The 20173-nt window shown below is 52.7% G+C and overlaps 1 protein-coding gene across 1 annotated transcript in view; it reads right to left on the bottom strand.

The window, feature by feature from the left end:
* Window positions 1-3: 3 nt before the first annotated feature.
* Window positions 4-20173, bottom strand: part of LOC124027689 (band 4.1-like protein 3) — a gene marked incomplete at its 3' end in the record, with an annotated part of 43257 nt that continues 23087 nt past the window's right edge. The window contains 3 exon segments of the mRNA XM_046340058.1: window positions 4-175; window positions 5819-5916; window positions 6773-6925. Coding sequence (XP_046196014.1) covers window positions 4-175; window positions 5819-5916; window positions 6773-6925 — 423 coding nt within the window.

The following is a 20173-nucleotide window of genomic DNA, read 5'->3' as shown; positions in this document are numbered from 1 at the left end:
TCCGTCCAGGCTGCGCGACATGGTGTAGCGTTTGGAGGAGGAGCGTTCGAAGATGGGCGCGGCCCTGATGATCTGAGAGGAGACTCTCCGGGTCTGAGCCTGGGTTCTACCGCTGTAGCGGAACTTAGAACCAAGACCTAGGAACTTCTTCGGGGGGGCCTCTGGAGACACCAACCTGAGAGAGGAGAAAAGAGTTAAGACTAAATTCAACAATTATGTGATCAAAAAAAAAAATTATCTGTATATTTTACAATCATAATAATACATTTAATTTACAGTACATCAAAACAGATCTCAGACATGTTACTCGGCAGGGAAGCCTAGTGGTTAGAGCGTTGGACTAGTAACCGGAAGGTTGCAAGTTCAAACCCCTGAGCTGACAAGGTACAAATCTGTCGTTCTGCCCCTGAACAGGCAGTTAACAGGCCGTCATTGAAAATAAGAATTTGTTCTTAACTGACCTGACTAGTTAAATAAAGGTTAAAAAACCAAAAAAAACATTTTGTCTTAAAGGGATACATTTATCTGGAGATAAAAATGGCTTGTTACATTTTACAGTAAAGTTCTGATTAAAGATAAGTTTTCATTTTTTATAATGTTCTGCGGTGTTGCCTTCAGAAAGTATATACACACCGTCGACCTTCGACCTTATGTTGTGTTACAGCCTGAATTTAAAATGGAGATTTTGTGTCACTGGCCTACAACACTGTCGGATTCGACATTTTGAACACTGAGACATTAAAGACATGCTAGATCAGACGCATAGTATATTAATAAGGAGTGAAAGAGACTGGGTCTCTGTAGAAAGACAGATAGCTGTGGTGTTGGGTGGACAAGAGGAGAGCGATGTGTTGATACAGGGGAGACAGATGGACCTCTGTGGATTAGGTGAAGGAGGGGTGGACAAGAGGAGAGCGATGTGTTGATACAGGGGAGACAGATGGACCTCTGTGGATTAGGTGAAGGAGGGGTTGAGGTCAGGAGGTGAGGACAGAGATGTGTTGATACAGGGGAGACAGATGGACCTCTGTGGATTAGGTGAAGGAGGGGTTGAGGTCAGGACAGATTCTCTTAAGGGAGTAATAAATGTTTGGTATCCTGTTACCCTCTTTACTCTCTTCCTGTAGAACCATAAAATGCAAGGATTGGAGAGAAGGAGAAGGGTCTTAAGTGGGATATATATAGATTGGAGAAATGTTGAGTCTGAATACAGCTGTATAGAACCTTTGGGAAGAATTAAACTTGGTTAAAGCTTCTCTAGTGCGAGTTATTTACTCTGAAAAATAAGAAACCGAACACATACACATTTTTTATAAATGAATTATAAATGAAAAGCTGAACTGTATTGAGTCAATCAGTATTCAACCTCTTTGTTATGGCCTAAATAAGTTAATGAGTAAAAATGTGCTTAAGAATTCACATAATAAGTTGCATGGATTCAATCGGTGTCATTTTTTGAATGACTACCTCATCTCAGTACCCCACACACACAATGACTACCTCATCTCAGTACCCCACACATACAATGACTACCTCATCTCAGTACCCCACACACACAATGACTACCTCATCTCAGTACCCCACACACACAATGACTACCTCATCTCAGTACCTCACACACACAATGACTACCTCATCTCAGTACCCCACACACACAATGACTACCTCATCTCAGTACCCCACACACACAATGACTACCTCATCTCAGTACCCCACACACACAATGACTACCTCATCTCAGTACCTCACACACACAATGACTACCTCATCTCAGTACCCCACACACACAATGACTACCTCATCTCAGTACCCCACACACACAATGACTACCTCATCTCAGTACCCCACACATACAATGACTACCTCATCTCAGTACCCCACACACACAATGACTACCTCATCTCAGTACCCCACACACACAATGACTACCTCATCTCAGTACCCCACACACACAATGACTACCTCATCTCAGTACCCCACACACACAATGACTACCTCATCTCTGTACCCCACACACACAATGACTACCTCATCTCTGTACCCCACACATACAATGACTACCTCATCTCTGTACCCCACACATACAATGACTACCTCATCTCTGTACCCCACACATACAATGACTACCTCATCTCTGTACCCCACACACACAATGACTACCTCATCTCTGTACCTCACACACACAATGACTACCTCATCTCAGTACCCCACACACACAATGACTACCTCATCTCAGTACCCCACACACACAATGACTACCTCATCTCAGTACCCCACACACACAATGACTACCTCATCTCAGTACCCCACACACACAATGACTACCTCATCTCAGTACCCCACACACACAATGACTACCTCATCTCAGTACCCCACACATACAATGACTACCTCATCTCAGTACCCCACACATACAATGACTACCTCATCTCAGTACCCCACACATACAATGACTACCTCATCTCAGTACCCCACACACACAATGACTACCTCATCTCAGTACCCCACACACACAATGACTACCTCATCTCAGTACCCCACACATACAATGACTACCTCATCTCAGTACCCCACACATACAATGACTACCTCATCTCAGTACCCCACACATACAATGACTACCTCATCTCAGTACCCCACACACACAATGACTACCTCATCTCAGTACCCCACACATACAATGACTACCTCATCTCAGTACCCCACACATACAATGACTACCTCATCTCAGTACCCCACACATACAATGACTACCTCATCTCAGTACCCCACACACACAATGACTACCTCATCTCTGTACCTCACACACACAATGACTACCTCATCTCAGTACCCCACACATACAATGACTACCTCATCTCTAGTACCCCACACATACAATGACTACCTCATCTCAGTACCCCACACATACAATGACTACCTCATCTCAGTACCCCACACATACAATGACTACCTCATCTCAGTACCCCACACATACAATGACTACCTCATCTCAGTACCCCACACATACAATGACTACCTCATCTCAGTACCCCACACATACAATGACTACCTCATCTCAGTACCCCACACACACAATGACTACCTCATCTCAGTACCCCACACACACAATGACTACCTCATCTCAGTACCCCACACATACAATGACTACCTCATCTCAGTACCCCACACACACAATGACTACCTCATCTCAGTACCCCACACACACAATGACTACCTCATCTCAGTACCCCACACACACAATGACTACCTCATCTCTGTACCTCACACACACAATGACTACCTCATCTCAGTACCCCACACACACAATGACTACCTCATCTCAGTACCCCACACACACAATGACTACCTCATCTCAGTACCCCACACACACAATGACTACCTCATCTCAGTACCCCACACACACAATGACTACCTCATCTCAGTACCCCACACATACAATGACTACCTCATCTCAGTACCCCACACATACAATGACTACCTCATCTCAGTACCCCACACACACAATGACTACCTCATCTCAGTACCCCACACACACAATGACTACCTCATCTCAGTACCCCACACATACAATGACTACCTCATCTCAGTACCCCACACATACAATGACTACCTCATCTCAGTACCCCACACACACAATGACTACCTCATCTCAGTACCCCACACACACAATGACTACCTCATCTCAGTACCCCACACATACAATGACTACCTCATCTCAGTACCCCACACACACAATAACTACCTCAATCTCAGTACCCCACACACACAATGACTACCTCATCTCAGTACCCCACACATACAATGACTACCTCATCTCAGTACCCCACACACACAATGACTACCTCATCTCAGTACCCCACACATACAATGACTACCTCATCTCAGTACCCCACACACACAATGACTACCTCATCTCAGTACCCCACACATACAATGACTACCTCATCTCAGTACCCCACACATACAATAACTACCTCATCTCAGTACCCCACACACAAATGACTACCTCATCTCAGTACCCCACACACACAATGACTACCTCATCTCAGTACCCCACACATACAATGAATACCTCATCTCAGTACCCCACACACACAATGACTACCTCATCTCAGTACCCCACACACACAATGACTACCTCATCTCTGTACCCCACACATACAATGACCACCTCATCTCAGTACCCCCACACACACAATGACTACCTCATCTCAGTACCCCCACACACACAATGACTACCTCATCTCAGTACCCCACACACACAATGACTACCTCATCTCAGTACCCCACACATACAATGACTACCTCATCTCAGTACCCCACACATACAATGACTACCTCATCTCTGTACCCCACACACACAATGACTCACCTCATCTCTGTACCTCACACACAATGACTACCTCATCTCAGTACCCCACACATACAATGACTACCTCATCTCAGTACCCCACACATACAATGACTACCTCATCTCTGTACCCCACACATACAATGACTACCTCATCTCAGTACCCCACACATACAATGACTACCTCATCTCAGTACCCACACATACAGTGACTACCTCATCTCAGTACCCCACACATACACATAGGTCCCTCAGTGGAGTACCCCAAACACAAAGACCAGGGAGTACTTTTTCTTTAGTGAGGCCAATACAAGGATCAATGACTACCTCATCAGTCATCAGCGTGAAGGAAAGGGGAGGAGGGCGATGACTAAAATTCACTCTCAAAGGACTTTACAACAGCTATATGACTGCAAGCCACATTCCCTCAGTTTTGTTGGCCCCCGTCATTGGAAAACAGGACTGGACCTACATTAAGACTATCCTACCAACAAGACATTAAAAACTGTACTATCTTATGTTTCAGTACCCCACATGGATAAATGACTACCTCATCTCAGTGCATCCAGGACAAAGCAGCTACAATGACTACCGGGGTCATTTGTCACAGCTGGGCCCAATGTCTAATATTAAAATGACTACCTCATGATCTGTAGACCACACTATCTACTAATGACTTTTACCTATATTTTGTACCCCACTATTTACTACCACAAACTGATCCTGGCTCAGTGGACTCAGTGAAGCTTTATAAGGCACAGAGACAACAAATGCTCACCCAGAAGTGGCGCTCCTAGTGGCCGGGGACGTTAATGCAGGTAAACTTAAAACAGTTTTACCTCATTTCTACCAGCATGTCAGGAACCAGAGGGGGGAAAAAACCTCTTGACAGAGCTTGAAGAATTTCTTTAAGAATCATTTGCAATATTGTACAATCCAGGTGTGCAAAGCTCTTAGAGACTTACCCAGAAAGACTCACAGCTCTTAGGGACTTCTTACTTACTCAGAAAGACTCACAGCTCTTAGGGACTTATCCAGAAAGACTCACAGCTCTTAGGGACTTACCCAGAAAGACTCACAGCTCTTAGGACTTACCCAGAAAGAATCACAGCTGTAATCACTCTTAGAAACTTACCCAGAAAGACCCACAGCTGTAATCACTCTTAGAAATTTACCCAGAAAGACTCACAGCTGTAATCGCTGCCAAAGGTGATTCTAACATGTTTTGACTCAGGGGTGTGAATACTTACGGAAATTTGATATTTCTGTATTTAATTTTCAATGAATTTACTACATTTTTCTACAAACATGTTTTCACCTCGTCATTATGAGGTGTTGTGGGTAGATGGGTGAGGGGAAAAAACATTTTGAATTCAGGCTGTAACACAACAAAATGTGGAATGAGTCAAGGGCTATGAATACCTGAAGACTCCGTATCAAATTGTGAGGACAAACATCTCTTACCTGAAGAACGTGTGGTGCTCGACACAGGTCTTCCACAGCCTCTTGGCTGCACGGTGGTTAGGGAGCTTGAAGCCAATCGTGCTCTCGAACTGCTCAAACTGCAAGAGATGGTGATGTTACAAGTGTCTCAGAAGAGAGGAGAGGGAAAGAGTGGGCAGGAGAGAGGAGAGAAAGATGAGAGGCGAGTGGGCAGGGGCAGGAGAGAGAGAGAGAGAGAGAGAGAACCAGAGAGAGAGAGAGAACCAGAGAGAGAGAGAGAGAGAGAGAAGAGAGAGAGAGAGAGAGAGAGAGAGAGAGAGAGAGAGAGAGAAAGAGGAGAGACATGAGAGGAGAGGGAGAGGGGCAGTGGTCATGTCAGAAAAGAAGCAATTAACTGTCCTTAAATATAGTAGTCTGCAACTTTTAATTCATTTCCCAAATAGAAACTAATGTTATGACTAGGGACAAGAGGTTTTCACTGACCACATAACGTAACCAGGAAAAACCCTGGGCCACAAAGGAGTCGTCTGACCAGGCCCCGGGCCACAGAGGAGTCGTCTGACCAGGCCCGGGCCACAGAGAAGTCGTCTGACCAGACCCCGGGCCACAGAGAAGTGGCCTGACCAGACCCCGGGCCACAGAGAAGTCGTCTGACCAGGCCCCGGGCCACAGAGAAGTCGTCTGACTAGGCCCCGGGCCACAGAGAAGTCGTCTGACTAGACCCCGGGCCACAGAGAAGTCGTCTGACTAGACCCCGGGCCACAGAGAAGTCGTCTGACTAGGCCCCGGGCCACAGAGAAGTCGTCTGACTAGACCCCGGGCCACAGAGAAGTCGTCTGACTAGGCCCCGGGCCACAGAGAAGTGGCCTGACTAGGCCCCGGGCCATAGTTTTTCCTGGTCAAGTCACATGGTAAAATACCTGACTCGGTTTGTAACAGATCTACAGTTGTTGTTGTTGTTGTTGGTGTGTTTACCTCTCCGGGGCGTATCTTGATGTAGAAGTTGTTTCTCTTGTAGGAGATCTTGAGGACCTTGGGCCAGGCAAACCTGTTGATTCTCAGTCTGTCTCTGTAGATGAGCAGACCACTGGAGCACACTCCTAGCATGATCTCTACGCCTTCAGAGTCCTGGAACACACCCAATTAGTACACAAAGAAGGAGTTTCAGTGTGTATACCCCTTCACTAGGAAGTATGAAACAGAAGCACAACGCTAAGAAGGCAGTGATGGGTCTCTTTCTCTAACAGTCGTGGAGGGAGGAAGGGTAGAGGATGGGCAAGCGTTGGGTGCTGACGGTAACCGGCTACGGACAGGCAGTGATTGGTCTCTTTCTCTAACAGTCGTGGAGGGAGGAAGGGTAGAGGATGGGCAAGCGTTGGGTGCTGACGGTAACCGGCTACGGACAGGCAGGCGGATAACGGAGCATGGCTTCGTCTCTCACCTCCTACTCTATACGACGTGAGGGACGGGTGTATCTGGGGTCCGAGGAGGGGGTGGGGGGAGCACACGTTGGAGAGGGTGATGATGGGTATAAAAAAAACGACCGCTAAGCTAAAGTCATGCGTGAGTAATAAACACACCACACGATGCAGCGGGTCGCTTACCTCCCCTTTAGCTGGAGCCAAACACTCAAACAGGCTTCCCACCAACTAGCCAGGTGGTTTAATGAGAGGAGAGAAAACAACAATGCTGATCCCATTCAACGGGTCAAATGGATTATTAAATGACGAAAAAATAAATCTGTATTCAAAGTGTTCTAGTGGATGGAAGCTACTTCTCTCTGTCCCTCACTACTAATCTGTATTCAAAGTGTACTAGTGGATGGAAGCTACTTCTCTCTGTCCCTCACTACTAATCTGGTGTTCTATAGGGGTTCTATGGAAAGCTACTTCTCCCTGTCCCTCACTACTAATCTGTATTCAAAGTGTACTAGGGGATGAAAGCTACTTCTCCCTGTCCCTCACTACTAATCTGTATTCAAAGTGTACTAGGAACGCCTACTTCTCTCTCTGTTCCTCCTTAGTTGACTCTTAGTTGACTCTTAAGGGACCGTCATCAATATGTCAGTCTCACCTAGATGGGATACTTTCACTGTTCAAAGTGCTGTATGATATCTGACCAGTATCTGCCATCGGGATCAACAGTGACGTTTCCAATGTGTTGCAATGAGTGGTGTGTCATTCTGGCAATCTGACGCTGCTGGCCTGGTCTGTCTGTCGGTCTCTCCGCGTCGGTCTGTTCGTACGTCTCTCTCTACATCGGTCTGTCTCTACATCGGTCGGTCTGTCTTTCGGTCTCTATATCGGTCTGTCTGTCGGTCCCTCCGCGTCGGTCTGTTCGCACGTCTCTCTCTACATCGGTCTGTCTCTACATCGGTCGGTCTGTCTTTCGGTCTCTATATCGGTCTGTCTGTCGGTCCTCCGCGTCGGTCTGTCTCGCACGGGCTGTCTCTCTACATCGGTCGGTCTGTCTGTCTGTCTGTCCCTACATCGGTCCGGTCGGTCTGTCTGTCTGTCTCTACATCGGTCGGTCTGTCTGTCTGTCTGTCTCTACATCGGTCTGTCGGTCTGTCTGTCTGTCTCTGTCTGTCTGTCTGTCTGTCTGTCTACATCGGTCTGTCTGTCTGTCTGTCTGTCTGTCTGTCTGTCTGTCTGTCTGTCTGTCTGTCTGTCTGTCTGTCTGTCTGTCTGTCTGTCTGTCTGTCTCTACATCCAGTCGGTCTGTCTGTCTGTCTGTCTCTCTCGGGTCTGTCTGTCTGTCTCTACATCGGTCGGTCGTCTGTCTGTCTGTCTCTTCTCTCGGGTCTGTCTGTCTGTCTCTACATCGTCTGTCTGTCTGTCTCTACATCTCGGTCGGTCTGTCTGTCTGTCTCTACATCGGTCGGTCGGTCTGTCTGTCTGTCTCTCTACATCGGGTCGGTCTGTCTGTCTGTCTCGCATCGGTCGGTCGGTCTGTCTGTCTGTCTCTACATCGGGTCGGTCGGTCTGTCTGTCTGTCTCTACATCGGTCGGTCGGGTTCGTCTGTTTGTCTCACATCGGGTCGGTCTGTCTGTCTGTACATCGGTCGGTTCCCGGTCTGTCTCTGTCTCTACATGGGTCGGGTCGTCTGTCTGTCTCGGTCTCTCATCGGTCTGTCTGTCTCGGTCTCTCCGGTCGGTCTGTCTGTCTGTCTCTCTCCATCGCCGGTCTGTCTGTCTGTCTGTCTCTACATCGGGTCGGTCTGTCTGTCTGTTGTCTGTCTCTACATCGGTCGGTCGTCTGTCTGTCTGTCTCTACATCGGTCGGGTCGGTCTGTCTGTCTCTGTCTCTACATCGGTCGTCGGTCTGTCTGTCTGTCTCTCATCGGTCTGTCTGTCTGTCTCTACATCGGTCGGTCTGTCTGTCTCTACATCGGTCGGTCGGTCTGTCTGTCTGTCTCTACATCGGTCGGTCTCGTCTGTCTGTCTGTCTTTCATCGGTCGGTCTGTCTGTCTGTCTCTACATCGGGTCGGTCGGTCTGTCTGTCTGTCTCTCTACATCGGTCGGTCGGTTCGTCTGTCTGCTCTACATCGGTCCGGTCGGTCTGTCTGTCTGTCTCATCGGTCGGTGGTCTATCTCACTGTCTCTCTCGGTCGGTCGGTCTGTCTGTCTCTACATCGGTCGGTTCGTCTGTCTCTGTCTGTCTCTACATGGTCGGTCGGTCTGTCTTTCGTCTCTACATCGGTCTGTCTGTCTGTCTCTCCGCCGGTCTGTCGACGTCTCTCTCTACATCGGTCGGTCTCGTCTGTCTGTCGGTCTCTACATCGGTCTGTCTGTCTGTCTGTCTCTACATCGGTCGGGTCTGTCTGTCTCTACGTCGGCTCTGTCTGTCTCTACATCGGTCGGGTCGGTCTGTCTGTCTGTCTCTACATCGGTCGGTCGTCTGTCTGTCTGTCTGTCTCTACATCGGTCGGTCTGTCTGTCTGTCTCTACATCGGGTCGGTCGGTCTGTCTGTCTCGCTCTACATCGGTCGGGTCGGTCTGTCTGTCTCTACATCGGTCGGTCTGTCTGTCTGTCTCTACATCGGCCGGTCTGTCTGTCTCTACATCGGTCGGTCGCCTCGTCTGTCTCTGTCTCTACATCGGTCGGTCGGTCTGTCTTTCTGGTCTCTTACGGTCTGTCTGTCGGTCTCTCCGCGTCGATCTGTTCGCACGTCTCTCTCTACATCGGTCGGTCTGTCTGTCTGTCTGTCTCTACATCGTCGGTCCGTCTGGTCTGTCTGTCTGTCTCTACATCGGTCGGTCGGGTCTGTCTGTCTGTCTCTACATCGGGTCGGTCGGTCTGTCTGTCTGTCTCTACATCGGTCGGTCTGTCTGTCTGTCTGTCTGTCTCTACATCGGTCGGTCTGTCTGTCTCCTACATCGGTCGGTCTGTCTGTCTGTCTGTCTCCCATCGGTCTCGTCTGTCTGTCTCTGTCTCTACATCGGTCGGTCTGTCTGTCTGTCTCTACATCGGTCGGTCGGTTCTGTCTGTCTGTCTCTACATCGGTCTGTCTGTCTGTCTGTCTCTACATCGGTCTGGTCTGTCTGTCTGTTCTACATCGTCTGTCACTGTCTGTCTCTCTACGGTCGGTCGGTCTGTCTGTCTCTACATCGGGGTCGGTCTGTCTGTCTGTCTCTTACATCGGTCGGTCTGTCTGTCTTTCGGTCTCTACATCGGTCTGTCTGTCTGTCTCTCCGTCTCTACACGTCTCTCGGTCGGTCTGTCTGTCTCGTCTGTCTCTACATCGGTCGGTCTGTCTGTCTGTCTGTCTCTACATCGGTCTGTCTGTCTGTCTCTACATCGGTCGGTCGGTCTGTCTGTCTGTCTCTACATCGGTCGGTCGGTCTGTCTGTCTCTACATCGGTCTCTGTCTGTCTACATCGGGTCGGTCGGTCTGTCTGTCTGTCTCTACATCGTCGGGTCTGTCTCTCATCGGTCGGTCGGTCTGTCTTTCTGTCTCTACATCGGTCTGTCGGTCGGTCTCTCCGCGTCTGTCTGTCTCTCTACATCGGTCGGTCTGTCTGTCTGTCTCTACATCGGTCGGTCTGTCTGTCTGTCTCTACATCGGGTCTGTCTGTCTGTCTCCCTCTACATCGGTCTGTCTGTCTGTCTGTCTCTACATCGGTCGGTCTGTCTGTCTGTCTGTCTCTACATCGGTCTGTCTGGGTCCCTCGTCTGTCTGTTCTACATCGGTCGGTCTGTCTGTCTGTCTGTCTCTACATCGGTCGGTCTGTCTGTCTGTCTGTCTCTACATCGGTCTGTCGGTCTGTCTGTCTGTCTGTCTGGTCTGTCTGTCTGTCTGTCTCTACACGGTCTGTCTGGTCTGTCGGTCTGTCTGTCTGTCTGTCTCTACATCGTGTCGGGTCGGTCTGTCTGTCTCTACATCGGTCGGTCGGTCTGTCTCATCTCTCTCATCGGTCTGTCTGTCTGTCTCTACATCGGTCGGTCGGTCTGTCTGTCTGTCTCTACATCGGTCTGTCTGGTCGGTCGGTCTGTCTGTCTGTCTCTACATCGGGTCATCTGTCTGTCTGTCTCTCGGTCTGTCTGTCTGTCTCTACATCGGTCTGTCTGTCGGTCTCTCCGCCGGTCGGTCTGTCTGTCTGTCTCTCTACATCGGTCGGTCTGTCTGTCTGTCTCTCTACATCGGTCGGTCGGTCTGTCTGTCTGTCTCTACATCGGTCGGTCGGTCTGTCTGTCTGTCTCTACATCGGTGGTCGTCTGTCTGTCTGTCTCTACATCGGTCGGTCGGTCGGTCTGTCTCAGTCTGTCTCTGTCTCTACATCGGTCGGTCGGTCTGTCTTTCGGTCTCTACATCGGTCTGTCTGTCGGTCTCTCCGCGTCGGTCTGTTCGCACGTCTCTCTACATCGGTCTGTCTGTCTGTCTGTCTGTCTCTACATCGGTCTGTCTGTCTGTCTGTCTGTCTGCGTCCGGTGGTCTGTCTGTCTGTCCGTCTCTACATCGGTCGGTCGGTCTGTCTGTCCGTCTCTACATCGGTCGGTCGGTCTGTCTGTCTGTCTCTACATCGGTCCTCTGTCTGTCTCTACATCGGTCGGTCTGTCTATCTCTACATCGGTCGGTCGGTCTGTCTGTCCCGTCTCTCATCGGTCGGTCGGTCTGTCTGTCTGTCTGTCTCTACATCGGTCGGTCTGTCTGTCTGTCTCTACATCGGTCGGTCGGTCTATCTGTCTGTCTCTACATCGGTCGGTCTGTCTGTCTGTCTCTACCATCGATCGGTCGGTCTGTCTGTCTGTCTCTACATCGGTCGGTCGGTCCGTCCGTCTCTACATCAGTCGTGTCGGTCTGTCCCTGTCTCTACATCGGTCGGTCGGTCTGTCTTTCGGTCTCTACATCGGTCTGTCTGTCGGTCTCTCCGCGTCGGTCTGTTCGCACGTCTCTCTCTACATCGGTCGGTCTGTCTGTCTGTCTGTCTCACCATCGGTCGGTCGGTCGGTCTGTCTGTCTGTCTGTCTACATCGGTCGGTCGGTCTGTCTGTCTGTCTCTACATCGGTCGGTCGGTCTGTCTGTCTGTCTCTACATCGGTCGGTCGGTCTGTCTGTCTCTCTACATCGGTCTGTCTGTCGGTCTGTCTGTCCTGTCTCTACATCGGTCGGTCGGTCTGTCTGTCTCTACATCGGTCGGTCGGGTCTGTCTTTCGGTCTCTACATCGGTCTGTCTGTCGGTCTCTCCGCGTCGGTCTGTTCGTCCGTCTCTCTCTACATCGGTCGGTCTGTCTGTCTCTCTCTACATCGGTCGGTCTGTCTGTGTCTCTCTCTACATCGGTCGGTCTGTCTGTCTCCCTCTACATCAGGTGTCTGTCTGTCTCCCTCTACATCGGTCGGTCTGTCTGTCTGTCTGTCTCTACATCGGTCTGTCTGTCGGTCCTCCGCGTCGGTCTGTTCGCACGTCTCTCTCTACATCGATCGGTCGGTCTCTCTCTACATCGGTCGGTCTGTCTGTCTCCCTCTACATCGGTCGGTCTGTCCGTCTGTTTGTCTCTACATCGGTCTGTCTGTCTGTCTGTCTGTCTGTCTCTACATCGGTCTGTCTGTCTGTCTCTACATCGTCCTGTCCTGTCTCATCGGTCTGGTCTGTCTGTCTGTCTGTCTGTCTCTCTACATCGGTCTGTCTGTCTGTCTGTCTCTCATCGGTCGGTCGGTCTGTCTGTCTCTCTACATCGGTCGGTCGGTCTGTCTGTCTCTCTCATCGGTCGGTCGGTCTGTCTGTACTGGTCGGTCTCTGTCTGTCTGTCTCTACATCGGTCGGTCGGTCTGTCTGTCTGTCTCTACATCGGTTGGTCGGTCTGTCTGTCTGTCTCTCTACGGTCGGTCGGTCGGTCTGTCTGTCTGTCTCTACATCGGTCGGTCGGTCGGTCTGTCTCGCCGATGTCTGTCTGTCTGTCTCTACATCGGTCGGTCGGTCTGTCTGTCTGTCTCTACATCGGTCAGTCGGTCGGTCTGTCTGTCTGTCTCTACATCGGTCCGGTCTGTCTGTCTGTCTCTACATCGTCGGTCTGTCTGTCTGTCTCTACATCGGTCGGTCGGTCTGTCTGTCTGTCTCTACATCGGTCGGTCGGTCTGTCTGTCTGTCTCTCTACATCGGTCGGTCGGTCTGTCTGTCTGTCTCTACATCGGTCGGTCTGTCTGTCTGTCTGTCTCTACATCGGTCGGTCGGTCTGTCTGTCTGTCTCTACATCGGTCGGTCGGTCTGTCTGTCTGTCTCTACATCGGTCGGTCGGTCCCGTCTGTCTCTACATCGGTCGGTCGGTCTGTCCGTGTCTCTACATCGGTCGGTCGGTCTGTCTGTCTCTCTACATCGGTCGGTCGGTCTGTCTTCCGTCTCTACATCGGTCTGTCTGTCGGTCGGTCGGTCTGTCTGTCTCTCTCTACATCGGTCGGTCTGTCTGTCTCTCTCTACATCGTCGGTCTGTCTGTCTCCCTCTAATCGGTCGGTCTGTCTGTCTCCCTCTACATCGGTCGGTCTGTCTGTCTCTCTCTACATCGGTCGGTCTGTCTGTCTGTCTCTACATCGGTCGGTCTGTCTGTCTGTCTGTCTCTACATCGGTCGGTCTGTCTGTCTGTCTCTCTACATCGGTCGGTCTGTCTGTCCGTCTCTCTACATCGGTCGTCTGTCTGTCTGTCCGTCTCTACACCGGTCTGTCTGTCTGTCTGTCCGTCTCTACATCGGTCGTCTGTCTGTCTGTCCGTCTCTACATCGGTCTGTCTGTCTGTCTGTCCGTCTCTACATCGGTCTGTCTGTCTGTCCGTCCGTCTCTACATCGGTCGGTCTGTCTGTCCGTCCGTCTCTACATCGGTCGGTCTGTCCGTCTGTCTCTACATCGGTCGGTCGGTCTGTCTGTCTGTCTCTACATCGGTCGGTCGGTCTGTCTTCCGGTCTCTACATCGGTCTGTCTGTCGGTCTCTCCGCGTCGGTCTGTTCGTCTCTACATCGGTCGGTCTGTCTGTCTCTCTCTACATCGGTCGGTCTGTCTGTCTCCCTCTACATCGGTCGGTCTGTCTGTCTCTCTCTACATCGGTCGGTCTGTCTGTCTGTCTCTCTCTACATCGGTCGGTCTGTCTGTCTGTCTCTCTCTACATCGGTCGGGTCTGTCTGTCTGTCTCTCTCTACATCGGTCGGTCTGTCTGTCTGTCCGTCTCTACATCGGTCGGTCTGTCTGTCTGTCCGTCTCTACATCGGTCTGTCTGTCTGTCCGTCCGTCTCTACATCGGTCTGTCTGTCTGTCTGTCCCGTCTCTACATCGGTCTGTCTGTCTGTCCGTGTCGTCTCTACATCGGTCGGTCTGTCTGTCCGTCCGTCTCTACATCGGTCGGTCGTCCGTCTGTCTCTACATCGGTCGGTCGGTCGGTCTGTCCGTCTGTCTCTACATCGGGTCGGTCGGTCTGTCCGTCCGTCTCTACATCGGTCGGTCGGTCTGTCCGTCCGTCTCTACATCGGTCGGTCGGGTCTGTCCGTCCGTCTCTACATCGGTCGGTCGGTCTGTCCGTCCGTCTCTACATCGGTCGGTCGGTCTGTCCCGTCCGTCTCTTACATCGGTCGGTCGGTCGGTCTGTCCGTCCGTCTCTACATCGGCCGGTCGGTCGGTCCGTCCGTCTCTCTCTCATCGGGTCCGTCGGTCGGTCTGTCCGTCCGTCTCTCTCGGGTCGGTCGGGTCGGGTCGGTCGTCCGTCCGTCTCTACATCGGTCGGTCGGTCCGTCCGTCTGTCCGTCCCGTCTCTACATCGGTCCGGTCGGTCGGTCTGTCCGTCCCGTCTCTACATCGGTCGGTCGGGTCTGTCCGTCCGTCTCTACATCGGTCGGTCGGTCGGTCTGTCCGTCCGTCTCTACATCGGTCGGTCGGTCTGTCCGTCCGTCTCTACATCGGTCGGTCGGTCGGTCTGTCCGTCCGTCTCTACATCGGTCGGTCGGTCGGTCCCGTCCGTCCGTCTCTACATCGGTCGGTCGGTCTGTCCGTCCGTCTCTACATCGGGTCGGTCGGTCTGTCCGTCCGTCTCTACATCGGGTCGGTCGGTCGGTCTGTCCGTCCGTCTCTACATCGGGTCGGTCGGTCGGTCGTCTGTCCGTCGTCTCTACATCGGTCGGTCGGTCTGTCCCGTCCCGTCTCTACATCGGTCGGTCGGTCTGTCCGTCCGTCTCTACATCGGTCGGTCGGTCTGTCCGTCCGTCTCTACATCGGTCGGTCGGTCGGTCCGTCCGTCCGTCTCTACATCGGTCGGTCGGTCTGTCCGTCCGTCTCTACATCGGTCGGTCGGTCTGTCTGTCCGTCTCTACATCGGGTCGGTCGGTCTGTCCGTCCGTCTCTACATCGGTCGGTCGGTCGGTCTGTCCGTCCGTCTCTACATCGGTCGGTCGTCGGTCTGTCCGTCCGTCTCTCATCGGTCGGTCGGTCTGTCTGTCCGTCTCTACACCGTCGGTCTGTCGTCTCTACATCGGTCGGTCGGTCTGTCCGTCCGTCTCTACATCGGTCGGTCGGTCTGTCCGTCCGTCTCTACATCGTCGGTCGGTCTGTCCGTCCGTCTCTACATCGGTCGGTCGTCTGTCCGTCCGTCTCTACATCGGTCGGTCGGTCTGTCTCCGTCTCTACATCGGTCGGTCGGTCTGTCCGTCCGTCTCTACATCGGTCGGTCGTCTCTACATCGGTCGTCCGTCTCTACATCGGTCGGTCTGTCCGTCCGTCTCTACATCGGTCGGTCGGTCGGTCTGTCCGTCCGTCTCTACATCGGTCGGTCGGTCGGTCTGTCCGTCTCTACATCGTCTCTACATCGGTCTGTCTCTACATCGGTCGGTCGGTCTGTCCGTCCGTCTCTACATCGGGTCGGTCGGGTCTGTCCGTCTACGGTCTCTCATCATCGTCTGTCTCTCGGTCGGTCTGTCCGTCCGTCTCTACATCGGTCGGTCCGGTCGGTCTGTCCGTCCGTCTCTACATCGGTCGGTCGGTCTGTCCGTCCGTCTCTACATCGGTCGGTCGGTCGGTCTGTCCGTCCGTCTCTACATCGGTCGGTCGGTCGGTCTGTCCGTCCGTCTCTACATCGGTCGGTCGGTCGGTCTGTCCGTCCGTCTCTACATCGGTCGGTCGGTCTGTCCGTCCGTCTCTACATCGGTCGGTCGGTCGGTCTGTCCGTCCGTCTCTACATCGGTCGGTCGGTCGGTCTGTCCGTCCGTCTCTGGCATCGGGGTCGGTCGGTCTGTCCGTCCGTCTCTACATCGGTCGGTCGGTCGGTCTGTCCGTCCGTCTCTACATCGGTCCGGTCGGTCGGTCTGTCCGTCCGTCTCTACATCGGGTCGGTCGGTCTGTCCGTCCGTCTCTACATCGGTCGGTCGGTCTGTCCGTCCGTCTCTACATCGGGTCGGGTCGGTCTGTCCGTCCGTCCGTCTCTACATCGGGTGGTCGGTCTGTCCGTCCGTCTCTACATCGGGTCGGTCGGTCTGTCCGTCCGTCTCTACATCGGGTCGGTCGGTCTGTCCGTCCGTCTCTACATCGGTCGGTCGGTCTGTCCCGTCCGTCTCTACATCGGTCGGTCGTCCGTCCGTCTCTACATCGGTCGGGTCTGTCCGTCCGTCTCTACATCGGTCGGTCGGTCGGGTCCGTCTCTCCGTCCGTCTCTCCGTCTCTCATCGGTCGGTCGGTCGTCCGTCCGTCCGTCTCTACATCGGGTCGGTCGGTCGGTCTCGTCCGCCCGTCTCTACATCGGTCGGGTCGGTCGGTCTGTCCGTCCGTCTCTACATCGGTCGGTCGGTCGGTCTGTCCGTCCGTCTCTACATCGGTCGGTCGGTCGGTCTGTCCGTCCGTCTCTACATCGGTCGGTCTGTCCGTCCGTCTCTACATCGGTCGGTCGGTCGGTCTGTCCGTCCGTCTCTACATCGGTCGGTCGGTCGGTCTGTCCGTCCGTCTCTACATCGGTGGTCGTCCGTCGGTCTGTCCGGTCTCTACATCGTCCGGTCCGTCCGTCCGTCTCTACATCGGTCGGTCGGTCTGTCCGTCCGTCTCTACATCGGGTCGGGTCGGTCGGTCTGTCTGTCCGTCCGTCTCTACATCGGTCGGTCGGTCTGTCCGTCCGTCTCTACATCGGTCGGTCGGTCGGTCTGTCCGTCCGTCTCTACATCGGTCGGTCGGTCGGTCGGTCTGTCCGTCCGTCTCTACATCGGTCGGTCGGTCGGTCGGTCTGTCCGTCCGTCTCTACATCGGTCGGTCGGTCTGTCCGTCCGTCTCTACATCGGTCGGTCGGTCTGTCCGTCCGTCTCTACATCGGTCGGTCGGTCTGTCCGTCCGTCTCTACATCGGGTCGGTCGGTCGGTCCGTCCGTCTCTACATCGGTCGGTCGTCGGTCCGTCTCTACATCGGTCGGTCGGTCTGTCCGTCCGTCTCTACATCGGGTCGGTCGGTCTGTCCGTCCGTCTCTACATCGGGTCGGTCGGTCTGTCCGTCCGTCTCTACATCGGGTCGGTCGGTCCGTCGTCTCTACATCGGTCGGTCGGTCTGTCCGTCCGTCTCTACATCGGTCGGTCGGTCTGTCCGTCCGTCTCTACATCGGTCGTCCTGTCCGTCCGTCTCTACATCGGTCGGTCGGTCTGTCCGTCCGTCTCTACATCGGGTCGGTCGGTCGGTCCGTCCGTCTCTACATCGGTCGGTCGGTCGGTCTCTACATCGTCGGTCCCGTCTCTACATCGGGTCGGTCGGTCCGTCCGTCCGTCTCTACATCGGGGTCGGTCGGTCGTCCGTCCGTCTCTACATCGGCCGGTCGGGTCGGTCGGTCCGTCTCTACATCGGGTCGGTCGGTCTCTACATCGTCCGTCTCTACATCGGGTCGGGTCGGTCGTCCGTCTCTACATCGGTCGGTCGGTCCGTCCGTCTCTACATCGGTCGGTCGGTCCGTCCGTCTCTACATCGGTCGGTCGGTCCGTCCGTCTCTACATCGGTCGGTCGGTCCGTCCGTCTCTACATCGGTCGGTCGGTCCGTCCGTCTCTACATCGGTCGGTCGGTCCGTCCGTCTCTACATCGGTCGGTCGGTCCGTCCGTCTCTACATCGGCCGGTCCGTCCGTCTCTACATCGGCCGGTCCGTCCGTCTCTACATCGGCCGGTCCGTCCGTCTCTACATCGGTCGGTCCGTCCGTCTCTACATCGGTCGGACTGTCCGTCTCTACACCGGTCGGTCTGTCGGTCTGTCTGTCTCTACACCGGTCGGTCTGTCTGTCTGTCTGTCTCTACACCGGTCGGTCTGTCTGTCTGTCTGTCTCTACACCGGTCGGTCTGTCTGTCTGTCTGTCTCTACACCGGTCGGTCTGTCTGTCTGTCTCTACACCGGTCGGTCTGTCTGTCTGTCTCTACACCGGTCGGTCTGTCTGTCTGTCTCTACACCGGTCGGTCTGTCTGTCTGTCTCTACATCGGTCGGTCTGTCTGTCTGTCTCTACATCGGTCGGTCTGTCTGTCTGTCTCTACATCGGTCGGTCTGTCTGTCTGTCTCTACATCGGTCTGTCTGTCTGTCTCTACATCGGTCTGTCTGTCTGTCTCTACATCGGTCTGTCTGTCTGTCTCTACATCGGTCTGTCTGTCTGTCTCTACATCGGTCTGTCTGTCTGTCTCTACATCGGTCTGTCTGTCTGTCTGTCTCTACATTGGTCTGTCTGTCTGTCTCTACATCGGTCTGTCTGTCTGTCTGTCTGTCTCTACATCGGTCTGTCTGTCTGTCTCTCTCTACATCGGTCGGTCTGTCTGTCTGTCTGTCTCGCCCCTCCTCCATCTGTCTGCCCAATGAGATGAATACAATCAAACACGTCATTAAGACAGAGGAGGCGGAGCCTCATGGAGTCAGTGAAACTAACAGAGATGGTAACAGTCAGTGAAACTAACAGAGATGGTAACAGTCAGTGAAACTAACAGAGATGGTAACAGTCAGTGAAGCTAACAGAGATGGTAACAGTCAGTGAAGCTAACAGAGATGGTAACAGTCAGTGAAGCTAACAGAGATGGTAACAGTCAGTGAAGCTAACAGAGATGGTAACAGTCAGTGAAACTAACAGCGATGGTAACAGTCAGTGAAACTAACAGAGATGGTAACAGTCAGTGAAGCTAACAGAGATGGTAACAGTCAGTGAAACTAACAGAGACGGTAACAGTCAGTGAAACTAACAGACGGTAACAGTCAGTGAAACTAACAGAGATGGTAACAGTCAGTGAAACTAACAGAGATGGTAACAGTCAGTGAAACTAACAGAGATGGTAACAGTCAGTGAAACTAACAGAGATGGTAACAGTCAGTGAAGCTAACAGAGATGGTAACAGTCACTGAAGCTAACAGAGATGGTAACAGTCAGGCAGCAGTCCTGCTAGAGCGGAGGAAGATGGCCCCAGGCAGTTGGCTCACAGCACATACAGACATTGAAGTAGCAGCCCAGTGTTGCTGTTAAGCATGGTATCGACATCACTGAGACAGCAGCGGTGCATTGGAAGGACTAGCAGAGTGCCTCTGACAAAGCAGTGAAGTGAGAGAGAGAGTTTGGTGTGTGTGTGTAGGTGTGGTGTATGTAGGTATGTGGTGTATGTAGGTTGTGTGGTGTATGTTGGTGTGTGTGTGTGGGTGTATGTAGGTGTGGTGTATGTAGGTGTGTGTGTGTGTGTGCGTGTGTGTGTGGTGTATGTAGTTGTGGTGTATGTTGGTGTGTGTGGTGTATGTTGGTGTGTGTGGTGTGTGTGTGTAGGTGTGGTGTGTGTGTGTAGGTGTGTGTGTGTAGGTGTGGTGTATGTAGGTATGTGGTGTATGTAGGTTGTGTGGTGTATGTAGGTTGTGTGGTGTATGTTGGTGTGTGTGTGTGTGTATGTAGGTGTGTGTGTGTGTGTGTGTGGTGTATGTAGGTGT

This window comes from Oncorhynchus gorbuscha, unplaced genomic scaffold (genome assembly GCF_021184085.1).
Source record: "Oncorhynchus gorbuscha isolate QuinsamMale2020 ecotype Even-year unplaced genomic scaffold, OgorEven_v1.0 Un_scaffold_3473, whole genome shotgun sequence".
Taxonomy (NCBI): domain Eukaryota; kingdom Metazoa; phylum Chordata; class Actinopteri; order Salmoniformes; family Salmonidae; genus Oncorhynchus; species Oncorhynchus gorbuscha.
Note: the sequence above shows the minus strand (reverse complement) of the source record. Positions and strands in the feature narration are given on the sequence as shown.